Raw genomic sequence first — 23287 nt, 5'->3', positions numbered from 1 at the left:
TGTGGCTGTATAGAGGTGAATTACTCCCTTGATTTAATTCTGAGTTGCAGGAATGTTTTTTTTTTTTAATACTTAAAAAATGGATTCTACGTCAAGCATGTTTTGTATTTTTGTCCCAGTCATAAACATGAGTCACAAACACGGTCAGTATTGACAGAAAAGTGTACAAAGTAGGACAGAGCGACCATAAAGGTCTGGTATTTGATGGATATACTCGTTACTGGTGCTTTATGAAATGGATGCCGAGTCCCGCAGCAACAAAGTCTCTTATAATGCGGTTTCAATGCGATGGGGGAAGTTCATGTTTCATACTGTTAGGGTAATGTTTTCAAGAACTTCCTTTCCTCTTTTATAACTGCTATGAGAAATTGGTCAGCATATGGTAAGCTAAATATGGTAACAAGTAATCAAATCTAGTCAATGTTGTACCTGCCTCGTAACGTGATATACAGTATACTGAATATATATATATATGTATATATATATATATATATATGTGTGTATATATATATATATATATATATATATGTGTGTGTGTGTATATATATATGTATATATGCTCCAAAAAATAAAGGGAACACTTAAACAACACAATAACTCCAAGTCAATCACACTTCTGTGACTTCTGTGAAATCAAACTGTCCACTTAGGAAGCAACACTGATTGACAATAAATTTCACATGCTGTTGTGCAAATGGAATAGACAACAGGTGGAAATTATAGGCAATTAGCAAGACACCCCCAATAAAGGAGTGGTTCTGCAGGTGGTGACCACAGACCACTTCTCAGTTCCTATGCTTCCTGGCTGATGTTTTGGTCACTTTTGAATGCTGGCGGTGCTTTCACTCTAGTGGTAGCATGAGACGGAGTCTACAACCCACACAAGTGGCTCAGGTAGTGCAGCTCATCCAGGATGGCACATCAATGCGAGCTGTGGCAAGAAGGTTTGCTGTGTCTGTCAGCGTAGTGTCCAGAGCATGGAGGCGCTACCAGGAGACAGGCCAGTACATCAGGAGACGTGGAGGAGGCCGTAGGAGGGCAACAACCCAGCAGCAGGACCGCTACCTCCGCCTTTGTGCAAGGAGGAGCCAGAGCCCTGCAAAATGACCTCCAGCAGGCCACAAATGTGCATGTGTCTGCTCAAACGGTCAGAAACAGACTCCATGAGGGTGGTATGAGGGCCCGACGTCCACAGGTGGGGCTTACAGCCCAACACCGTGCAGGACGTTTGGCATTTGCCAGAGAACACCAAGATTGGCAAATTCGCCACTGGTGCCCTGTGCTCTTCACAGATGAAAGCAGGTTCAAACTGAGCACATGTGACAGACGTGACAGAGTCTGGAGATGCCGTGGAGAACGTTCTGCTGCCTGCAACATCCTCCAGCATGACCGGTTTGGCGGTGGGTCAGTCATGGTGTGGGGTGGCATTTCTTTGGGGGGCCGCACAGCCCTCCATGTGCTCGCCAGTGGTAGCCTGACTGCCATTAGGTACCGAGATGAGATCCTCAGACCCCTTTTGAGACCATATGCTGGTGCGGTTGGCCCTGGGTTCCTCCTAATGCAAGACAATGCTAGACCTCATGTGGCTGGAGTGTGTCAGCAGTTCCTGCAAGAGGAAGGCATTGATGTTATGGACTGGCCCGCCCGTTCCCCAGACCTGAATCCAATTGAGCACATCTGGGACATCATGTCTCGCTCCATCCACCAACGCCACGTTGCACCACAGACTGTCCAGGAGTTGGCGGATGCTTTAGTCCAGGTCTGGGAGGAGATCCCTCAGGAGACCATCCGCCACCTCATCAGGAGCATGCCCAGGCGTTGTAGGGAGGTCATACAGGCACGTGGAGGCCACACACACTAATGAGCCTCATTTTGAATTGTTTTAAGGACATTACATCAAAGTTGGATCAGCCTGTAGTGTGGTTTTCCACTTTAATTTTGAGTGTGACTCCAAATCCAGACCTCCATGGGTTGATAAATTTGATTTCCATTGATAATTTTTGTGTGTTTTTGTTGTCAGCACATTCAACTATGTAAAGAAAAAAGTATTTAATAAGAATATTTCATTCATTCAGATCTAGGATGTGTTATTTTAGTGTTCCCTTAATTTTTTTGAGCAGTGTATTTCTCCCTTTATTTTTTTGAGCAGTATATATATATATATATATATATATATATATATATATATATATATACATACACTACTTTTCAAACGTTTGGGGTCACTTAGAAATGCCCTTGTTTTTGAAAGAAAAGCTAATTTTTTGTCCATTAAAACAACATCAAATTGATTATAAATACGTTGTTGACATTGTTAATGTTGAAAATGACTATTGTAGCTGGAAACGGCTACTAGATTTCTTTAGGGAATATCTACATAGGCGTACAGAGGCCCATTATTTGCAACCATTACTCCTGTGATCCAATGGCACGTTGTGTTAGCTAATCCAAGTTTATCATTTTAAAAGGCTAATTGATCATAAGAAAACCCTTTTGCAATTATGTTAGCAAAGCTGAAAACTGTTGTCCTGATTAAAGAAGCAATAAACTGGCCTTCTTTAGACCAGTTGAGTATCTGGAGCATCAGCATTTGTGGGTTCGATTACAGGCTCAAAATGGCCATAAACAAAGAACATTCTTCTGAAACTCGTCAGTCTATTCTTGTTCTGAGAAATGAAGGTTGTTCCATGTGAGAAATTTCCAAGAAACTGAAGATCTCGTACAACGCTGTGTATTACTCCCTTCACAGAACAGCGCAAACTGGCACTAACCAGAATAGAAAGAGTGGGAGGCCCCAGTGCACAACTGAGCAAGAGGAAGGATCTGCCCCTTTAAAAAATTGTTTTGCCTAAAATGACATACCCAAATCTAACTGCCTGTATCTCAGGCAGCAAGGATATGCATGTTCTTTGTACCATTTGAAAGAAAACACTTTGAAGTTTGTGTAAATGGAGAATATAGAGAAAGGAATGTAGGAGAATATAACACAATAGATCTGGTAAAAGATAACACAAAGGGGATGTCTGTGTACCCCCCTTGACTCACAGCCATTCCTATGTATTTTATTTGTAACATCATCTTTGAAATGCAAGAGAAGGCCATAATGTATTATTCCATCCCAGCTGCAATTTAGATTTTGGCCACTCGATTGCAGCATTGTATGTGCAAAGTTTTAGACTGAATTTCTGTTCAAAATGTTGTACCAAGACGGCCCAAATGTGCCTAATTTGTTTATTAGTAACTTTTCATGTTCAAAATTGTGCACTCTCTTCAAACAATAGCATGGTATTATTTCACTGTAATAGCTACTGTAAATTGGACAGTGCAGTTAGATTAACAAGAATTTAAGCTTTCTGCCAATGTCAGATATGTCTATGTGCTGGGAAATGTTCTTGTTACTTACAACCTCATGCTAATCGCATTAGCCTACGTTAGCTCAACTGTCCTGTGGAAGGGACACCGATCCCGAAGAAGTTTTAAACAGGTCAACATTCCCGAAAGCCGCGGGGCCAGATGGATTACCAGGATGTGTACTCAAGGCATGCGCGGACCAACTGGCAAGTGTCTTCACTGGGATTTTCAACCTCTCCCTGACCGAGTCTGTAATACCTACATGTTTCAAACAGACCACCATAGTACCTGTGCCCAATTAAGCGAAGGTAAGCTGCCTAAATGATAACCCCCCGGTAGCACTCCCGTCGGTAGCCATGAAGTGCTTTGAAAGGCTGGTCATGGCTCACATCAACACTATCGTGCCGTAAACCCTAGACACACTCAAATTCGCATACCGCCCCAACAGATCCACAGATGATGCAATCTCAATCGCACTCCACACTGCCCTTTCCCACCTGGACAAAAGGAACACCTATGTGAGAATGCTGTTCATTGACTACAGCTCAGCGTTCAACACCATAGTGCCCACAAAGCTCATCACTAAGCTAAGGACCCTGGTACTAAACACCTCCCTCTGCAACTGGATCCTGGACTTCCTGACGGGCCACTCCCAGGTGGTAAGGGTACGCTACAACACATCTGCCAAGCTGATCCTCAACATTGGGGCTCCTCTTCCCCTCCTATACTCCCTGTTCACCCACGACTGTGTGGCCAAGCACGACTCCCAACACCATCATTAAGTTTGCTGACGACACAACAGCCTGATCACCGACAACGACAAGACAGCCTATAGGGAGGTCGTCAGAGACCTGGTCGTGTAGTGCCAGGACAACAACCTCTTCCTCAACATGAGCAAGACAGGAGCTGATTGTGGACTAAAGGAAAAGGCGGGCCGAACAGGCCCCCATTAACATCGACGGGGCTGTAGTGGAGCGGTTCGAGAGTTTCAAGTTCCTTGGTGTCTATATCGCCAACGAACTATAATGGTCCAAACACACCAAGAAAGTCTTGAAGAGGGCACGACAACACCTTTCCCCCTCAGGAGACTGAAAAGATTTGGCATGGGTCCCGAGATCCTCAAAACGTTCTACAGCTGCACCATCAATAGCATCCTGATCGGTTACATCACCGCCTGGTGTGGCAACTGCTGACCGTAAGGCGCTACAGAGGGTTGTGCGTATGGTCCAGTACCACACTGGGGCCAAGCTTCCTGACATCCAGGACCTATATACTAGGTGTGTCAGAGGAAGGCCCCAAAAAATTTGTCAGACTCCAGTCACCCGACACCATCATCATAGACTGTTCTTTCACAGCAAGCGGTACCGGAGCGCGAAGTCTAGGACCAAAAGGCTCCTTAACAGCTTCTACCTCCAAGCCATAAGACTGCTGAACAATTAATCAAATGGCCACCTGGACTGTTTACATTAACCCCCCCACCCCCCCCTTTCGTTTTTACACTGCTGCTACTCCCTGTTTATTATCTATGCATAGTCACTTTACAAATTACCTGGACTAACCTAACCTGTAATTATTATATATTTTTAACTTTATTTTATTTCGTATTTATTTTTTACATCTATTTCTTGAACTGCATTGTTGGTTAAGGGCTTGTAAAGTTAGCATTTCACGGTAAGGTCCGCACAAACAAATAACATTTGATCAAAGGTCCCGATCGTGCACGGAACTGTAGCGTTGATAGCAAGTCAGGAATTCAGATTCAGCAGTGGAATCAGGGGGAAAGGCGTCCAACTCAAAGCCAGATAAATGTGCCTTTAGCTTTCTGTCGTCTTAGGTCATCTCCACCGTAGTCTGAAATCTATCTTGCATGCGTCTTACTAAAACGACATACTGTGTACTGATAGTGCTACATACTATTTAGAATGTACTGTTTGGTCAAATATATGCAGTAAGCAACAAATATCAACATACTAGGCTCAGCCATACTGAGAATGCGCAATTGCATTTTTTTCAGCCATTTGTTAATTTTGGTACGGCCTGTCCCCTTATATGATTGTCAGCTGTTGTCAAACACATGTTGGTCTGAAAATCTGATTTTCTTCCTCAATAGCATGCAGCAAATTCGTACTATATTAAAATCCGAAATGAGTATGGCATCCTGGCATTTTAAAGTGTAAAACATTTTTGAAACATTGTGTACCCAAACAACCTACTCTTTAGCATGCAAGCACGGGTATCCGGACTTGGCCGTATATCTCCACTCCCTCCCGAATAGGGATGGGCACGGTTAATTGAATATCAGGAGTGATTGTTTTATTTTCAAGCTCATTTTCTATCTCATGGGCTATGGCTTATGGGTTGAGTTTTACATGAAAAGGCATTTTACTATCATAGCGCATTTCCCCCACTTCAAATAGCGATTAGCCTAGTATAGGTACGAACCAACAGAGGGTCCACAACACAAGAAATGGATCGATGCAAATCACTCCGTTCTATGGTGGCGACAGCAGACTTCTCTTTCATTGTTACTGTTAGCCTAGTCTACCGTTAGTTAACTACAGATATGACACCCTGAAAACAACTGCACAATGTCTGCTGTTGTGGCATTTTGTGCCATTCTGATTGGTGATGAGAGTAGAGGATTTATTTATTTTTCTGAATTGAAAAAAAATCACGATATTCGAATAGTGAAATCATTTCAAATGCATATCCCTATCACTCTTCTCCTCTATGTTCAGTCTGTCCATACATCTCACCCCTCTTACTCTCTTTTTAGTCTACCCTGATCGTTGCACCATCAGCCTGGCGGCAGTGGGCGACACGGCGAAGCACCAGGACCGTATTGCATTCTGGGATGACGTGTACGGGTTCAAGATGGCGTGCATGAAGAGGGCCGTGGTGCCAGAGGCCGTGGTGCAGGTCCTCAAACCAGACACAATCATCTCTAAGCCTGCAGTCATACAGGTATATACAACACAAGGTATATAGAAAGGAAAAAGGTTACAGAAATAGAGTGGGTGTGGAGGGTGAATACAGAGCGAGGGAAAGAGAGTTAGTCGTAGAGAGAGAGGTCCCTGGAGGCAGGTTGTTGCTGTGTGTGGCAGTGCTCTAGTGCTGGGTGATTGATAAGTCTAATCCTTGTTTAAGTTCCTCTTTAGGAAACTTCATTACTCTGTCCCCCCTGCAGATGGAGAGGCACTCACTGAGCTGATGGAGAAAACACACACACACACACACACACACACCGCAGAGAGACTACACATACACAAACACCGCAGGGCGAGTACAACACACTCACTAATACACACAAACATTACAAGCACAATCATCCTCACAGATCCTGCACTTACATACACCATATAAACACACATTGCATTTCCTAATGGACTTTCTATATCACACACACAAATGAGAGCATGGATACCTTTTAAAAACCATTTTTATTATATTCTCTGTCTTTTCCATGGACGCTCCTTCCTCTACCCATCCTCCATTTTGTGAAGTAGCATGTTCTTTTCCACGTCTCTCCCATGATGAACGAGCGGAGCAGGTGAAATAATATAATTTGAATCCTCTAATCGATAGTTTCTCCCCTTTAGTGAAAAATGGACAGCTCCCCCTTGGCCCAAATTGCATGGATTCTCCTCCATTGCCTCCCTCTGATACGATCCAACAACATTCCATTAAGGATGGTCGGAAGAGCGTAAAATTAAGAGTCTGTCTCTCAGGGAATTGCAAATCCCTGTTAAAACAGTTATGGCCTTTTCCCTCTCAGAATGTTAAGGAATGTGCTTTAGAAGGTGAAATTGAAAAGGGGTGTAAAACCGTCCCTAGTTGTTGTACTTTTTTAGGTATGTAAGTCCTTTGTTGTCGAGTGTAACCTCTTGTTTTGGCAAGTATTCTGTTGGTGAGTTGTACTCAAGAACAGAGGAAAAGCAGTCACCTTTAGTACAAGTGCTTAGTTGTCTTGTCTCGCTTATACTTCACTGTTCTTCCGTCTCCTGCTTGATAAGACCAAAAGCGTGTTATAATTTCCTTTTTTGTTTAATTACAGAATGTGAAAGTGTGTGTATTGATCTTTTGTTTGTGGACTCCTCTCCCCAGGGGATCGATTGTAACGCAGTGTCTCTCTCTGAGCTGGAGTTTGCATCAGACTTCTGCCTAAAGATAACAGACAGCACAGACTGCACGGTGAGTCGCGCACGTACACACACACACACACACACACACACACACACACACACACACACACACACAAACCCCTAACTCAATCTTCTGAGTTAATCAAGGCTGTCAGCGGTGAGGATTGATCACAGGTGTGGTGATAAATGGGGCCAGCTAATTGGCTAGGAAGGGTCAGCTGGGTGGTACACCAGTGTGATGGATAGACAATCCTCCCGATCCCCAGGTGTGGCTGACTTACATGCATGTTGCGTCACGTGTGAAGGGAGTTTGTCACACCAGGGAGACCGTGTTACATACGTGGTGTGTTCTTTCTGTACCTTAAATATAAACATTTAATGCATATTTAATCTTTATGTTAAATATGCACATTTTGGTGCCTTCTCCAATTTCTAATCAGGTCAAAACTCTACAGTGGGGTGGTGAACATTTGCGCCATGTTCAAAATGGCACAACTTGGCATTTTCCAGCAGAATTTGAGTGCTGTTATAGGACAAGTTCAGGTAGTACCTCCCCATTTTAAAAACGTTCTGTGCCATTTCATGCCTACTGGGTCGAGGTCGACCGATTAATCGGAATGGCGGATTAATTAGGGCCGATTTCCAGTTTTCATAACAATCGGAAATCTGTATTTTTGGACACCGATTTGGCCGCCTGGCTCGTTGCGAACTGTGTGAAGTCCATTTATTCCTAACAAAGACCGTAATTAATTTGCCAGATTTGTACATCATTATGACATAACATTGAAGGTTGTACAATGTAACAGCAATATTTAGACTTAGGGATGCCACCCGTTAGATAAAATACGGAACGGTTCCGTATTTCACTGAAAGAATAAACGTTTTGTTTTCGAAATTATAGTTTCGGGATTCGACCATATTTATGACCAAAGGCTCGTATTTCTGTGTGTTATGTTATAATTAAGTCTATGATTTGATATTTGATAGAGCAGTCTGACTGAGCGATGGTAGGCACCAGCAGGCTCGTACGCATTCATTCAAACAGCACTTTCGTGCGTTTTGCCAGCAGCTCTTCGCAATGCTTCAAGCATTGAGCTGTTTATGACTTCAAGCCTATCAACTCCCAAGTTTAGGCTGGTGTAACCGATGTGAAATGGCTAGCTAGTTAGCGGGGTGCGCGCTAATAGCATTTCAATCGGTGACGTCACTCGCTCTGAGACTTGGAGTAGTTGTTCCCCTTGCTCTAGCGATGGGTAACGATGCTTCGAGGGTGGCTGTTGTCGATGTGTTCCTGGTTCGAGCCCAGGTAGGGGCGAGGAGAGGGACGGAAGCTATACTGTTACACTGGCAATACTAAAGTGCCTATAAGCGAACATCCAATAGTCAAAGGTATATGAAATACAAATCGTATAGAGAAATAGTCCTATAATTCCTATAATAACTACAACCTAAAACTTCTTACCTGGGAATATTGAAGACTCATGTTAAAAGGAACCACCAGCTTTCATATGTTCTCATGTTCTGAGCAAGGAACTTAAACGTTAGCTTTTTTACACGGCACATGTTGCACTTTTACTTTCTTCTCCAACACTTTGTTTTTGCATTATTTAAACCAAATTGAACATGTTTCATTATTTATTTGAGGCTAAATTGATTTTATTGATGTATTATATTAAGTTAAAATAAGTGTTCATTCAGTATTGTTGTAATTGTCATTATTACAAATAAATCAAAAACAAATCGGCAGTTTAATCGGTATCGGCTTTTTTTGGTCCTCCAATAATCGGTATCTGTATCGGCGTTGAAAAATCATAGTCGGTCGACCTCTACTACTGGGAACTGCTTTCTCTTATCCCGAGTACAAACCACTGTCATGTGCCCTTGAGCGAGGCACTTAAACCCAAAATTGCTCTACATCGAGGTGTGCTGAAATGTGGCTGACCCTGAGCCTCTCAACGTGCTTTGTGTGTATGGGGTTGTTGGGGGGCAGAAGAAGAATGTACATTCTAACCAAATGGAGTATCCAAATAAAGAATCTAACACTATCAGCTCTAACACACCTGATAAAACTATTCTGATAGTGATAACTGTGATTAGTTGATTATTTTTAAACATTTGCCTAAGTGCTGCAGTGGAGCAAAACCCCACACATCCAGACGCTTTCAGAGACCCCTTGTTTACTTTTTTCCCGTAACCAATCTTTGGCACTAGGCAGGGGGTGGATGATAGTTCACTCTGTACCGTGAACTGTCATCCACCTGTCATCTAGTCTATTCTGTACTGTGCTGGCAGGCACTCACCGCGGCTCTTTGTCTCCCCCTCCTCTGGGAAGCTCACAGACTGATCGGCATAGGGCTCTGGTCAAACGCAGTGCACTATGAAGGGAACAGGGTGCCATTTGCGAAGACACAGAGAGAGAACAGATAGAGCAGAAATAGCTCTGGTTGACTCTGGCAAGTGATTTGTCTTTGGTGGCCAATTGTATTCTGAGAGCATTGTGCAGTGTCTCTCCACTATTTCAAAAGTTAATCAATAGCTGGTTATTATCTGCCTCTGCTCTTGGTCGGCCCCGTGGATCTAATGGAATTTGTAAACATCCTCTCATTTTTCCTCTTTTCTCAGCCACATAATTGAACATATCCACCTTTTTTATTTGTTCTATTTCCTGGAATCTAGATGACCTGTTCTAGGTTCAGAGCCTAGTGCAATGAGAAAAGTGAATCAAAAAAATATATGATCGGGCTAAAAATAGTCATTTAAATCAATGTTTTTAGTGCTTTTGTGTTTAATTATCTTGTATAAAATAAAATTGTCAGGCATATTTTTCCTTCAAAACTCTTTAAGTGACTGAACATTTGACTGAAAATGTGACAATTAGCAGAATCTCTGGTGACAGGTGTTACGGGTGGCTCTTGGGTGTCTGTGTTTGACCAGTATTTCAAAGGGGTATTGTGGATAGTGGTAGACTGTGGGAGTTGGAAGAAATTTCCCATAGACACTGGCCAGTTTCGTGTTTTCCCCCTTATGGGCACTTAATCCTAGATCTTTGCCTATTGGTAACTTCTGGTCCTGCGTGTGGACCACGTGTGAGGGAGAGAATGTGTGTGGGTGTGTATGATGGAGCTCCTGCTTTTGTTCTCCTGTCGACAGTCCATTCATCAGCGACGCCTGCCTAACCTTGCATTAAATGAACAGCACAGCCCCTGCGTCTGCGCCGCGCACACAGAAGACAAATACCCCCCCCCCCCTCTCTCTCCCTCCTTCTGTCCCCCCCTTTTTTTTACTCTATCACTCATCCTTTCCTCGCACGTGTAGGCCGTGAAAACCTATGTCAAAAAGCATGGGTTGTGCTTGAAAGGTTTGGCATTGTTTTGTAGTCAGAAAGACTATCTCAAGGGGTTGTCTTGTTTTTATGTATTTTTCAACTGCAGGTTAATTTCATTCAGTCTTGTGGTTCAATATCTATGCACTAGTCTATAGTCCAGATACAACCAATTTCCCCCCTTGGTGAGATAAAATAGTCCTTATTGAACTTTTTAAGACTTGTTATTTTAGACTAGTTTTAAGACTTTTATTACTCCAAAGCCATTATTTGCTGATAATATCCACTAGAGATCATTGCCTGGGTTGCTGTGAATTGTGGGGGGAAAATGAACACAAGAAGTTACAAAACTATCCCTCACTTCAAAAGCCTCATAAAGATCTGGGTTGGAAAGAGAAGGGTTTCCTTTATTTTTTATTGATTCTAACACCAGTGTCTCACTGCTGAAGAGGTTGGAAGAAACTCACTTTTGCTTGATTCATCTTTCAACTGCTCTCCATCAAATTTAAATCGTATGGAAAAAGTGGCCTTCAAGTCAGACAGAAGGCGCTCTCTGAAATTTCAGGGATGTTTTGGAGCACATTTAAGAGCAAAATTATTAAACTCCCATCTCTGGTTATTTGTCAGCATCGCTCGTTGTACACCAGGTGACTGTCACACCTTACCCCCTGGGTGCAGCCCCCATAACGTAACCCCCTGCGTGTTACTGAGTTTACAGTCGCCCCTGCTGTGTGTATTACCAGAGTTTACCTGGGCGGGAATGCATGGCCTCAGAGTTCAACTTAACATCAGAGATGTGACTCCCCCCCCCCCCCCCCTTAGTAATGAGGAAGTCCTGTCTGATTTCAGACGGAGTATCTACTATTTTGTTTTACATAAAACTCACACACAACACAATTAGACTACACCACTGAATTACATTTTCTCTCATTTTAGAGAGCTCAATACATCTCCTACCCAATATTTGTGAGATATGGAAGTATGAGTCGTCCAGCTAATAGAGTGGTACAATGGAATATCAATGGAAGTGTCATATACACTGAGTGTACGAAGCATTAGGAACACCTTCCTAATATTGCGTCGCACCCTCTTTTGCCCTCAGAACATCCTCAATTCATCTGGGCATGGACTCTACAAGGTGTTGAAAGCGTTCAATAGGGATGCTGGCCTATGTTGACTCCACTGCTTTACACAGTTGTCAAGTTGGCTGGCTGTCACCATTCTTGATACACACAGGACATTTTTGAGCGTGAAAAACCCAGCACCGTTGCAGTTCTTGACACACTCAAACCGGTGCGCTTGGCACCTACTATTTACTGTACCCCGTTCAAAGACACTTAAATCTTTTGTCTTGCCTATTCACCCTCCGAATGGCGCATACACACAATCCATGTCTCAGTTGTCTCGAGGCTTAAACATCTTTCTTTAAACATTTATTTCTCCCTTTGATCTACACTGATTTTTAAGTGGATTTAACAAGTTACCTCAATAAGGGATCATAGCGTTCACCTGGATTCACCTGGTCAGTCTGTCATGGAAAGAGCAGGTTTTCCTAATGTTTTGTACGGTCAGTGTATATCAGAGACATATTTAAATATAAACATTCCAGAAAACCTGAAATAGTTTGGCTAGTTCTATTTTACATCGAACACATGTACGATCAAAATCAGAGAATATTCTTCCAGGTTTAGCCCTGGACCAGTGGATACGGTGAACCACCTTGAATTTGATTAGGCTGTTTCTAGCGCTAAAAGAGAAAGAATGTTCTCTTGCTATGTAGCACAGATCCCAAAATGTCATCCTCAAACACTGCTTAAAAATTATTTTCCTATAAAGATGGGTTTTGTAAGTAATTAATGATTGCATTCAGTGCCTTCAGATAGTGTTCACGCCCATTGACGTAGATTTTCAAGCAGATTTAAGTCACAACTGTAACTCAGCCTCTCCAGAACCTCCACGGTCTTCTTGGTAAGCAACTCCCGTGTAGATTTGGCCTTGTGTTTTAGGTAAAGGTGTTTTGAGTAAAGCCAGTGTGTCTATGTATGCGGATGACTCAACACTATACATGTCAGCTACTACAGCGAGTGAAATCACTGGAACACTTAACAAAGAGCTGCAGTTAGTTTCAGAATGGGTGGCAAGGAATAAGTTAGTCCTAAATATTTCAAAAACGAAAAGCCTTGTATTTAGGACAAATCATTCACTAAACCCTAAACCTCAACAAAATCTTGTAATAAATAATGTGGAAATTGAGCAAGCTGAGGTGACTATACTGCTTGGAGTAACCCTGTGTTGTAAACTGTCATGGTCAAAACATGTTGATACAACAGTAGCTGAGATGGGGAAAAGTCTGTCCATAATAAAGCTGTGCTCTGCCTTTATAAGAACACTATCAACAAGGCATGTCCTACAGGCCCTAGTTTTGTTGCATCTGGACTACTGTTCAGTCGTGTGGTCAGGTGGCACAAAGAGGGACCTTGGAACATTACAATTGGCTCAGAACAGGGTAGCACGGCTGGCCATTAAATGTACACGGAGAGATAACATTAATAATGTGCATTTAAATCTCTCATGGCTCAAAGTGGACTTCATCACTACTTGTTTTTGTAAGAAATGTTGACAAGCTGAATGCACTGAAGTGTCTGTTTAAACTACTAGCACACAGCTCAGACACCCATGCATACCCCACAAGAAAATGCCCTTTTGAGTTCAATGAGAGAGATTTGGGCTCTCTGGAGGTGTATTTCTTTTAGAAAGGACTTAGTCTTGCTTGGTGTGTATTTACAATCAGAGTTGTACAGTTATTTATAGAAGCAGGAGAATCTTTGATTTATTAATATGGGTTCTGATAGTAATTCCCCTGTTTCAGACTCAATAGTTGCTGTATCAGCTTATTGATCAATACTGTGTAGCTTGTTGGCCAGTAAATGACTGGGACCGTGGAAGTAATGGTTGAGTCTAATTTTGCCCTCTGTCCTATCAATATATTAAGTTATGTCTTGACTTTGGAAAGAGTAATAGCTACCTGGTTTGAAAAGAGTGTTTGTTGAGAATGCTCTAACATGGGTATCTTCTTTAATTGTGATTTATTCAACCCATATGCAAATGCCAGTTGCATTATTTTTTTACAAAACCTTTGGTGGCATCCCATAGAATTTGGGGGTCTTCAACTGAATCTTTGTTTTTTATGGTTATTAATTTAGTTCAATTTAGTTGAATTTCAAGTTGATCACAGAATGTAGGAGTTTGTAGTAATGAAACTTTGAAATGCCATCTTGTGGATCTTTTAAGAGATTCTGACATTTGAAGTTGGCAGTAGTAAGTGGGGTGGTCAGACAAGCTCATATGTCGAATTTCTATGTTCTTGATTAAAGTAAATAGAGGTATAGATAATAGTATGAAATTGTCTGTTTGAGTAGAAAGTGTACTCTTTTCATTTAGGATTATGTGCTCACCAGGCATCAATGAGGTTGTACCAGATGAGCTAAATTCGAGGCTCATTTCGAGGCAAATAACACTGAAACATGGATCAGAGCATAAACTGTTCTGGATGACTGTGTGATCACGCTCTCCGTAGCCAATATGAGTAAGACCTTTAAACAGGTCAACATTCACAAGGCCACAGGGCCAGATGGATTACCAGGACGTGTACTCCGAGCATGTGCTGACCAACTGGCAAGTGTCTTCACTGACATTTTCAGAGTCTGTAATACCAACATGTTTCAAGCAGACCACCATAATCCCTGTGCCCAAGAACACGAAGGTAGCCTGCCTAAATTACTACCGACCCATAGCACTCACGTCTGTAGCCATGAAGTTCTTTGAAAGGCTGGTCATGGCTCACATCAACACCATTATCCCAGAAACCCTAGACCCACTCCAATTTGCGTACTGCCCCAACAGATCCACAGATGATGCAATCTCTATTGCACTCCACACTGCCCTTTCCGACCTGGACAAATGGAACAACTACAGTTGAAGTTGGAAGTTTACATACACCTTAGCCAAATACATTTAAACTCAGTTTTTCACAAATCCTGACATTTAATCCCTGTAAAAATTCCCTGTTTTAGGTCAGTTAGGATCTCCACTTCATTTTAAGAATGTGAAATGTCAGAATAATAGTAGAGAGAATGATTTATTTCAGCTTCTATTTCTTTCATCACATTCCCAGTGGGTCAGAAGTTTACATACATTCAATTAGTATTTGGTAGCATTGCCTTTAAATTGTTTAACTTGGGTCAAACGTTTCGGGTAGCCTTCCACAAGCTTCCCACAATAAGTTGGGTGAATTTTGGCCCACTCCTCCTGACAGAGCTGGTGTAACTGAGTCAGGTTTGTAGGCCTCCTTGGTCGCACACGCTTTTTCAGTTCTGCCCACAAATTGTCTATAGGATTGAGGTCAGGGCTTTGTGATGGTCACTCCAATACCTTGACTTTGTTGTCCTTAAGCCATTTTGTCACAACTTTGGAAGTATGCTTGGTGTCATTGTCCATTTGGAAGACCCATTTGCTACCAAGCTTTAACTTCCTGACTGATGTCTTGAGATGTTGCTTCAATATATCCACATAGTTTTCCAACCTCATGATGCCATCTATTTTGTGAAGTGCACCAGTCCCTCCTGCAGCAAAGTACCCCCATAACATGATGCTGCCACCCACCGTGCTTCACGGTTGGGATGGTGTTCTTCGGCTTGCAAGCCTCCCCCTTTTTCCTTCAAACATAAAGATGGCCAAACAGTTCTATTTTTGTTTCATTAGACCAGAGGACATTTCTCCAAAAAGTATGATCTTTGTCCGCATGTGCAGTTGCGAACCGTAATCTGTCTTTTTTATGGCGGTTTTGGAGCAGTGGCTTCTTCCTTGCTGAGCGGCCTTTCAAGTTATGTCGATATAGGACTTGGTTTACTGTGGATAATGATACTTTTGTACCTGTTTCCTCCAGCATCTTCACAATGTCCTGTGCTGTTGTTCTGGGATTGATTTGCACTTTTCGCACCAAAGTATGTTCATCTCTAGGAGACAGAACGTGTCTCCTTCCTGAGCGGTATGATTGCTGCGTGGACCCATGGTGTTTATACTTGTGTACTATTGTTTGTACAGATGAACGTGGTACCTTCAAGCGTTTGGAAATTGCTCCCAAGAATGAAGCAGACTTGTGGAGGTCTACAAGGTTTTTTTTCTGAGGTCTTGGCTGATTTCTTTTGATTTTCCCATGATTTCAAGCAAACAGGCACTGAGTTTGAAGGTAGGCCTTGAAATACATCCACAGGTACACCTCCAATTGACTCAAATGATGTCAATTAGCCTATCAGAAGCTTCTAAAGCCATGACATAATTTTTGGGAATTTTCGAAGTTGTTTAAAGGCACAGTCAACTTAATGTAAACTTATCCTCCACTGGAATTGTGATACAGTGAATTATAAGTGAAATAATCTGTCTGTAAGCAATTGTTGGAAAAATTACTTGTGTCATGCACAAAGTGATGTCCTAACCGACTTGCCAAAACTATAGTTTGTTAACAAGAAATTTGTGGAGTGGTTGAAAAACGAGTTTTAATGACTCCAACCTAAGTGTATGTAAACTTCCGACTTCAGCTGTACCATGATATTTGCATTGCTACTAAGTAAACCTCCAATTGGTCCCCACTATTCCTCCCGCTAAAACTCCTCATCCCGATTTGTGTTGTCTTCCCAATGCCCGGCAGACCACCCCCGACCCCCCCGGATCCCATGGCCTTGGAAAGACCGGGACCCATCCTTCGAAAAGAGTACACAATGCCACCCACAGAACAGAAGCAGATCAACCGCCAAATGCATTTCCATCTCCCTCAACTTGATTTGTATTATATATAGGCATTAATATAGATATAGATATATACACTGCTCAAAAAAATAAAGGGAACACTTAAACAACACAATGTAACTCCAAGTCAATCACACTTCTGTGAAATCAAACTGTCCACTTAGGAAGCAACACTGATTAACAATAAATGTCACATGCTGTTGTGCAAATGGAATAGACAACAGGTGGAAATTATAGGCAATTAGCAAGACACCCCCAATAAAGGAGTGGTTCTGCAGGTGGTGACCACAGACCACTTCTCAGTTCCTATGCTTCCTGGCTGATGTTTTGGTCACTTTTGAATGCTGGCGGTGCTTTCACTCTAGTGGTAGCATGAGACGGAGTCTACAACCCACACAAGTGGCTCAGGTAGTGCAGCTCATCCAGGATGGCACATCAATGCGAGCTGTGGCAAGAAGGGTTGCTGTGTCTGTCAGCGTAGTGTCCAGAGCATGGAGGCGCTACCAGGAGACAGGCCAGTACATCAGGAGACGTGGAGGAGGCCGTAGGAGGCCAACAACCCAGCAGCAGGACCGCTACCTCCGCCTTTGTGCAAGGAGGAGCAGGAGGAGCACTGCCAGAGCCCTGCAAAATGACCTCCAGCAGGCCACAAATGTGCATGTGTCTGCTCAAACGGTCAGAAACAGACTCCATGAGGGTGGTATGAGGGCCCGACGTCCACAGGTGGGGGTTGTGCTTACAGCCCAACACCGTGCAGGACGTTTGGCATTTGCCAGAGAACACCAAGATTGGCAAATTCGCCACTGGCGCCCTGTGCTCTTCACAGATGAAAGCAGGTTCACACTGAGCACATGTGACAGTCTGGAGACGCCGTGGAGAACGTTCTGCTGCCTGCAACATCGTCCAGCATGACCGGTTTGGCGGTGGGTCAGTCATGGTTTGGGATGGCATTTCTTTGGGGGGCCGCACAGCCCTCCATGGGCTCGCCAGAGGTAGCCTGACTGCCATTAGGTACCGAGATGAGATCCTCAGACCCCTTGTGAGACCTTATGCTGGTGCGGTTGGCCCTGGGTTCCTCCTAATGCAAGACAATGCTAGACCTCATGTGGCTGGAGTGTGTCAGCAGTTCCTGCAAGAGGAAGGCATTGATGCTATGGACTGGCCCACCCGTTCCCCAGACCTGAATCCAATTGAGCACATCTGGGACATCATGTCTCGCTCCATCCACCAACGCCACGTTGCACCACACTGTCCAGGAGTTGGCGGATGCTTTAGTCCAGGTCTAGGATGAGATCCCTCAGGAGACCATCCGCCACCTCATCAGGAGCATGCCCAGGCGTTGTAGGGAGGTCATACAGGCACGTGGAGGCCACACACACTACTGAGCCTCATTTTGACTTGTTTTAAGGACATTACATCAAAGTTGGATCAGCCTGTAGTGTGGTTTTCCACTTTAATTTTGAGTGTGACTCCAAATCCAGACCTCCATGGGTTGATAAATTTGATTTCCATTGATAATTTTTGTGTGATTTTGTTGTCAGCACATTCAACTATGTAAAGAAAAAAGTATTTAATAAGAATATTTCATTCATTCAGATCTAGGATGTGTTATTTTAGTGTTCCCTTTATTTTTTTGAGCAGTGTATATTTTTTTTACATCCTGTTTATCTTATTTTCCATAATTAGCCATTCATATTTGTAGTAATGTAGGCAGTTTATGCAAAGAATTTTTACCTCTCGCCATTACCAAAATTACATTGTGGCAAGCAATTATTGTTTTAGCAAACAATTATTGTGATTCATCTTATATTGTCCCTAACATATTTTACTCCCTCGCAACAGTTGTGGGATACACATTCACACACACTCAACCCCTTTCCCCCACACCAACCATAGACTCAGATTCTCAACAGTTGCCCTATCCCAGAGCCCAGGTCAAGAAAGGTCTTGATTTACGAATACGTATACAGTTGCAGCTGTTTGAGAAGGCCTGCAAAACTGATTTTAAAAATGGCCAGAACTGGGGAGATTTGATTAACCATTGTCACATCCTAGGTGACGGAGGTCAGATATACCCCCTTTCCCCTGAAACACCCACACATGGTCCCCCGTAGTAACCATATTCCCAAGCATCTCTGTGCAGTCAGACCTTTGATTTTGGGCCAATAATATGTCCCCTCTCTGAATGTCCGAGTGTGACTGTTGCTGTTAAATACAATGCATATTTTTTATGGCTTACTGCAGCTAGTGTTGCCAGCATTGCCACTGCCTGGGTGGGGGCACCCCACCGGAGTCCCCACCGGCTAGATACAATTTCGTCAAGGTTCTCATTAGCAGCTTTGAGAATTTCCTTGTATATTATGCTCTCCTATCAGGGGGCTCTGACTTTGCAGGACCATCCCTGCCAAGCAGGTTCAGAATCTTGAGGGGGCGGTGCTGCTCTAGAAGGTCTCTGACCACATTTTGGCTGCGTATAGGACGCTTACAGCAGACCCATAAAACAGATAGGGACTTCTACTTAGTATCTGGGTCGTTCAGGTGTGTGTCTAGGGCAGGGGTTGTTCAACTTTTTCAGCCTGGGACCCAAATTAGAAATGTTGTGTTTTCCTGGGACCCAAGCTTAGGAAAATATGCAACTATACATAAATATTGGTACATCTCATTGCCCTTATGCCTAAAACAAATGCAATATAGACAAAAACAAATAATAATTTTAAAAAAGTCTTATAAATATATATTCATGTTTATTTTCCGCCATTAAAAACACTCTTACATATCTGTCTCGGTTGGAACTGTTACAATAGATCATTTTCATTCTGAACTGGAATAAACTGATTGATCGCATCACACAGATGAATAACATCACACACACACAGGCTTTTTGATAGTGCAACCCCAAGTAACAGTACAGATAAAAAATGAACAGGCCTACTGTAGATCTTACTGTATAAATTATTGTTACACAGAAATCTCGGTTGGAACTGTTGCTGTTAAATACAATGCATATTTTTTATTCTGAACTAGAATAAACTGATTGATCACATCACACAGATGTAGACCAGAAAACACACACAAACAGTCCTAATGGGAGGAGAGTGGCTGGTTGAAGTTTTCAAAGAGCACGTCTATTCTGGGCTCAGTTTTTGACAGTGCAACGCGAAGGTCATACTCCGCGATGAGACTGTTTCTGTACTTGTTTTTTAAAAGTATGTCAGAGTGGAGACCCCTGAATTGCATAGGTATGTGGTGTCCAACTGGATCAGAACATCTACTGCTTTCTCTGTCAGGCAGGAGACCGCTTCCTGCTGTAGATGAGCAACCCAGAACTGTGTGAGTGTTTGCCTCAAAAAACATCTTGCTTCAATCAGTTTATTCCAGTTCAGAATACTAATTATTACTTGTATTTTAACAGCAAGTTCCAACTTAGACTAGTTTTCAATAATAATTTCTACGGGAAGATGTACCGCAGGCCTGATCATTTTTCATCTTCATCTGTGCTTTTACTAAGGGTTGCACCATCAGTAACAAGCTAGCTTGTTTGGCTAATGTTAGCTATTAGCTGTGTACAAGGCCAGGGGATTGTTTGAAAGCGAAACTCACATCTACTACTATGAGAGATAGTACTCCCTTATTTCTGCTGATCTTCACCTGTTATAAAATGACAACAATGCCTTGCTAGTTGACTTACTTTTCCGCTGTCGAAGCACTGTTTCCTGAAGCATTCTGCCCTGTTCGGAACTAACTCCCTGGGTTTACCATCATGCTGTGGATGTTTTGTCAGGACGTATCGTTTTATTAATTTGTGGGCGCTCCACGTTATTTCTCAAAGTTTGTATGAAAGAGAGAGAAACCCATCCCAGTCAGAACTTGTGGCTAGCATGAGTCCGTTTGATGACAGGGGTGAGTGATGGCGAGTGGGAAGGACAAGTCATTGGCTGACAGTGCATCATCTGCTGCTGAACGACAGCGCTGCATCGTATGTCACGGAGCGATCTTCAAGAAAACTGTAGGGAAAATGATCAGTTGATCCGTGAAGCACACAGGCATCTCCCTCTCCCACCCGCGTAGCTGCCAAACTGAGCAGAGACCGCTGCTAAGCAGAGAGCGCACTGAACAGAGAGCACAGATGCACTTGGCCAAATCAATTCCAGTAATGAATGAAATAATTATACATTTACTCTGACACGTCGCAACCCACCATTAAAAGGTCCGAGACCCACTTTGGGTCGCGACCCATACTTTAAGAAAAGCTGGTGTTGGGTTGTGGACTGTTCCATCAGTATATGTAGGACCATAAATAAATACATTAGATGTATAATTTATTTTAAAAATGTAGTTCCACCATGATAGGACAATAAATAAGATGTAAAATTCAATATAAAATGTATATCCCTAATCTGCACAAAATTGAAAGCTCTCACAACCCCTGCTCACAGACATACATCTGGGATATGCAACCATTTCCATTCTCACTCAACGCCACACTTTCTCAAACACCAAAAAACACACACCACACCATCCATCTCAATACAATCACACATACCCACATACTGTGCCTTCTGTCTGCTGTGTTTTTATCTCCACCATGTTGAATTAGTGATTTTGTGTTCCAATTAGTTATTTTTGAAGATCGATAGAAAAGCTATACATTTTTTGGGTCGATAGCCCTAACTCTGAGTTAGGGATTGCTGTTTAGCAGTCTGATGGCCTTGCGATAGAAGCTGTTTTTCAGTCTCTCGGTCCCAGCTTTGATGCACCTGTACTGACCTCGCCTTCTGGATGGTAGCGGGGTGAACAGGCAGTGGCTCGGGTGGTTGTTGTCCCTGATGATCTTTTTGGCCTTCCTGTGACAATGGGTGCTGTAGGTGTCCTGGAGGGCAAGTAGTTTGCCCCCGGTGATGCGTTGTGCAAACCGCACCACCCTCTGGAGTGCCCTTCGGTTGTGGGCGGTGCAGTTGCTGTACCAGGTGGTGATACAGCCCGACAGGATGCTCTCAATTGTGCATCTGTAAAAGTTCATGAGGGTTTTAGGTGACAAGCCAAATTTCTTCAGCCTCCTGAGGTAGTAGAGGCGCTGTTGCGCCTTCTTCACCACACTGTCTGTGTGGGTAGACCATTTTAGTTTGTCCGTGATGTGTACGCCGAGGAACTTAAAACGTTCTTCCTTCTCCACTGCTGTCCCGTCGATGTGGATAGGGGGGTGCTCCCTCTGCTGTTTCCTGAAGTCCACGATCATCTCCTTTGTTTTGTTGAGTGAGAGGTTGTTTTCCTCACACAACACTCCAAGTGCCCTCACCTCCTCCTTATAGGCTGTCTCGTCGTTGTTGGTGATCAAGCCTACTACTGTTGTGGTCTGCAAACTTGATGATTGAGTTGGAGGCGTGCACGGCCACGCAGTCATGGGTGAACAGGGAGTACAGGAGGGGGATTTTAGGTGATAGTGGCTATGGACAAAAAACATGGCTCATGACACCTGTCCTGCACACTAACAACGATGCAGAGGAGAACTACAACCATGCTCAGATGAAAACAAGGAGTTTAGTAGAGAAATCTATCGGAGTCCTAAAATCCAAATTCAGATGCATTGACTGCTCTTGGGGAGTTATTTTATACAGCCCAGGAAAAACATGCAAAATCATAAGCTTAGCATGTATCTTGCACAACATCTGCAAACAACACAGGATGCCACACCCCAAAAGTCCCTGTACTACCGTCTCTCCTATCATGGACAACACCTTCTCCTGAACTGGTCCACATGAATGGTCGATACCCACCTCCAGTCTTCTTCAACTCCCTGCTTCTTTCAGCTCCCTTCTTCTTAGCAGCCGACTTCTTTTTTATGGCGTCCCTGTCCCCTGCCATGCTGAACCTAACAAGCCAATTTATATTTTGCCGTGTTTATCAAAAGTGTTGGAAACACTTGTTAATAACCAACTGACTGACTTTGTTTTTGTCTATAGTATTCTCTCTGGTATGCAATCTGGTTTCTGCTCAGGTTATGGATTTGTCACTGCAACCTTAAAGGTCTTAAATTATGTCACCATTTCCCTTGATTATAAGCAATGTTGTGCTGCTATTTGATTGACTTGGCCAAAGCTGTTGATACAGTAGACCATTCCATTCTTGTGGGCCGGCTAAGGAGTATTGGTGTCTCTGAGGGGTCTTTGGCCTAGTTTGCTAACTACTTCTCTCAAAGAGTGAACTGCATTAAGTCAGAACATGTGCTGCCACTACCTGTCACCAAGGGAGTACCCCAATGCTCGATCCTAGGTCCCACGCTCTTCTCAATTTACACCAACTACATAGCTCAGGCAGTAGGAAGCTCTCTCATCCATTTGTATGCAGATGATAGTCTTATACTCAGCTGGCCCCTCCCCGGATTTTGTGTTAAACGCTCTACAACAAAGCTTTCTTGGTGTTCAACAAGCTTTCTCTGCCCTTAACCTTGTTCTGACACCTCCAAAACAAAGGTCATGTGGTTTGGTAAGAAGAATGCCCCTCTCCCCACCAGTGTGCTTACTACCTCTAAGGGTTTAGAGCTTGAGGTAGTCACCTCATACAAATACTTGGGAGTATGGCAAGATGGTACACTGTCCTTCTCTCAGCACATATCAAAGCTGCAGGTGAGATCTGGACTTGGTTTCCTCTATCGTAATGGCTCCTCTTT

General features: G+C 43.2%; 1 protein-coding gene across 1 annotated transcript in view; it reads left to right on the top strand.

Moving 5' to 3' along the window:
* Positions 1–23287, top strand: part of prmt3 (protein arginine methyltransferase 3) — a 100078-nt gene that overhangs the window by 46163 nt on the left and 30628 nt on the right. Inside the window, exons 12-13 of the mRNA XM_039003633.1 lie at positions 6128–6315; positions 7456–7542. Coding sequence (XP_038859561.1) covers positions 6128–6315; positions 7456–7542 — 275 coding nt within the window. The remainder of the gene's footprint in view (positions 1–6127; positions 6316–7455; positions 7543–23287) is intronic.

The sequence above is a fragment of the Salvelinus namaycush genome, chromosome 1 (genome assembly GCF_016432855.1).
Source record: "Salvelinus namaycush isolate Seneca chromosome 1, SaNama_1.0, whole genome shotgun sequence".
NCBI classification, from domain to species: domain Eukaryota; kingdom Metazoa; phylum Chordata; class Actinopteri; order Salmoniformes; family Salmonidae; genus Salvelinus; species Salvelinus namaycush.
The sequence above is the reverse complement of the archived record's forward strand: the minus strand, read 5'-3'. Positions and strand labels throughout refer to the sequence as shown.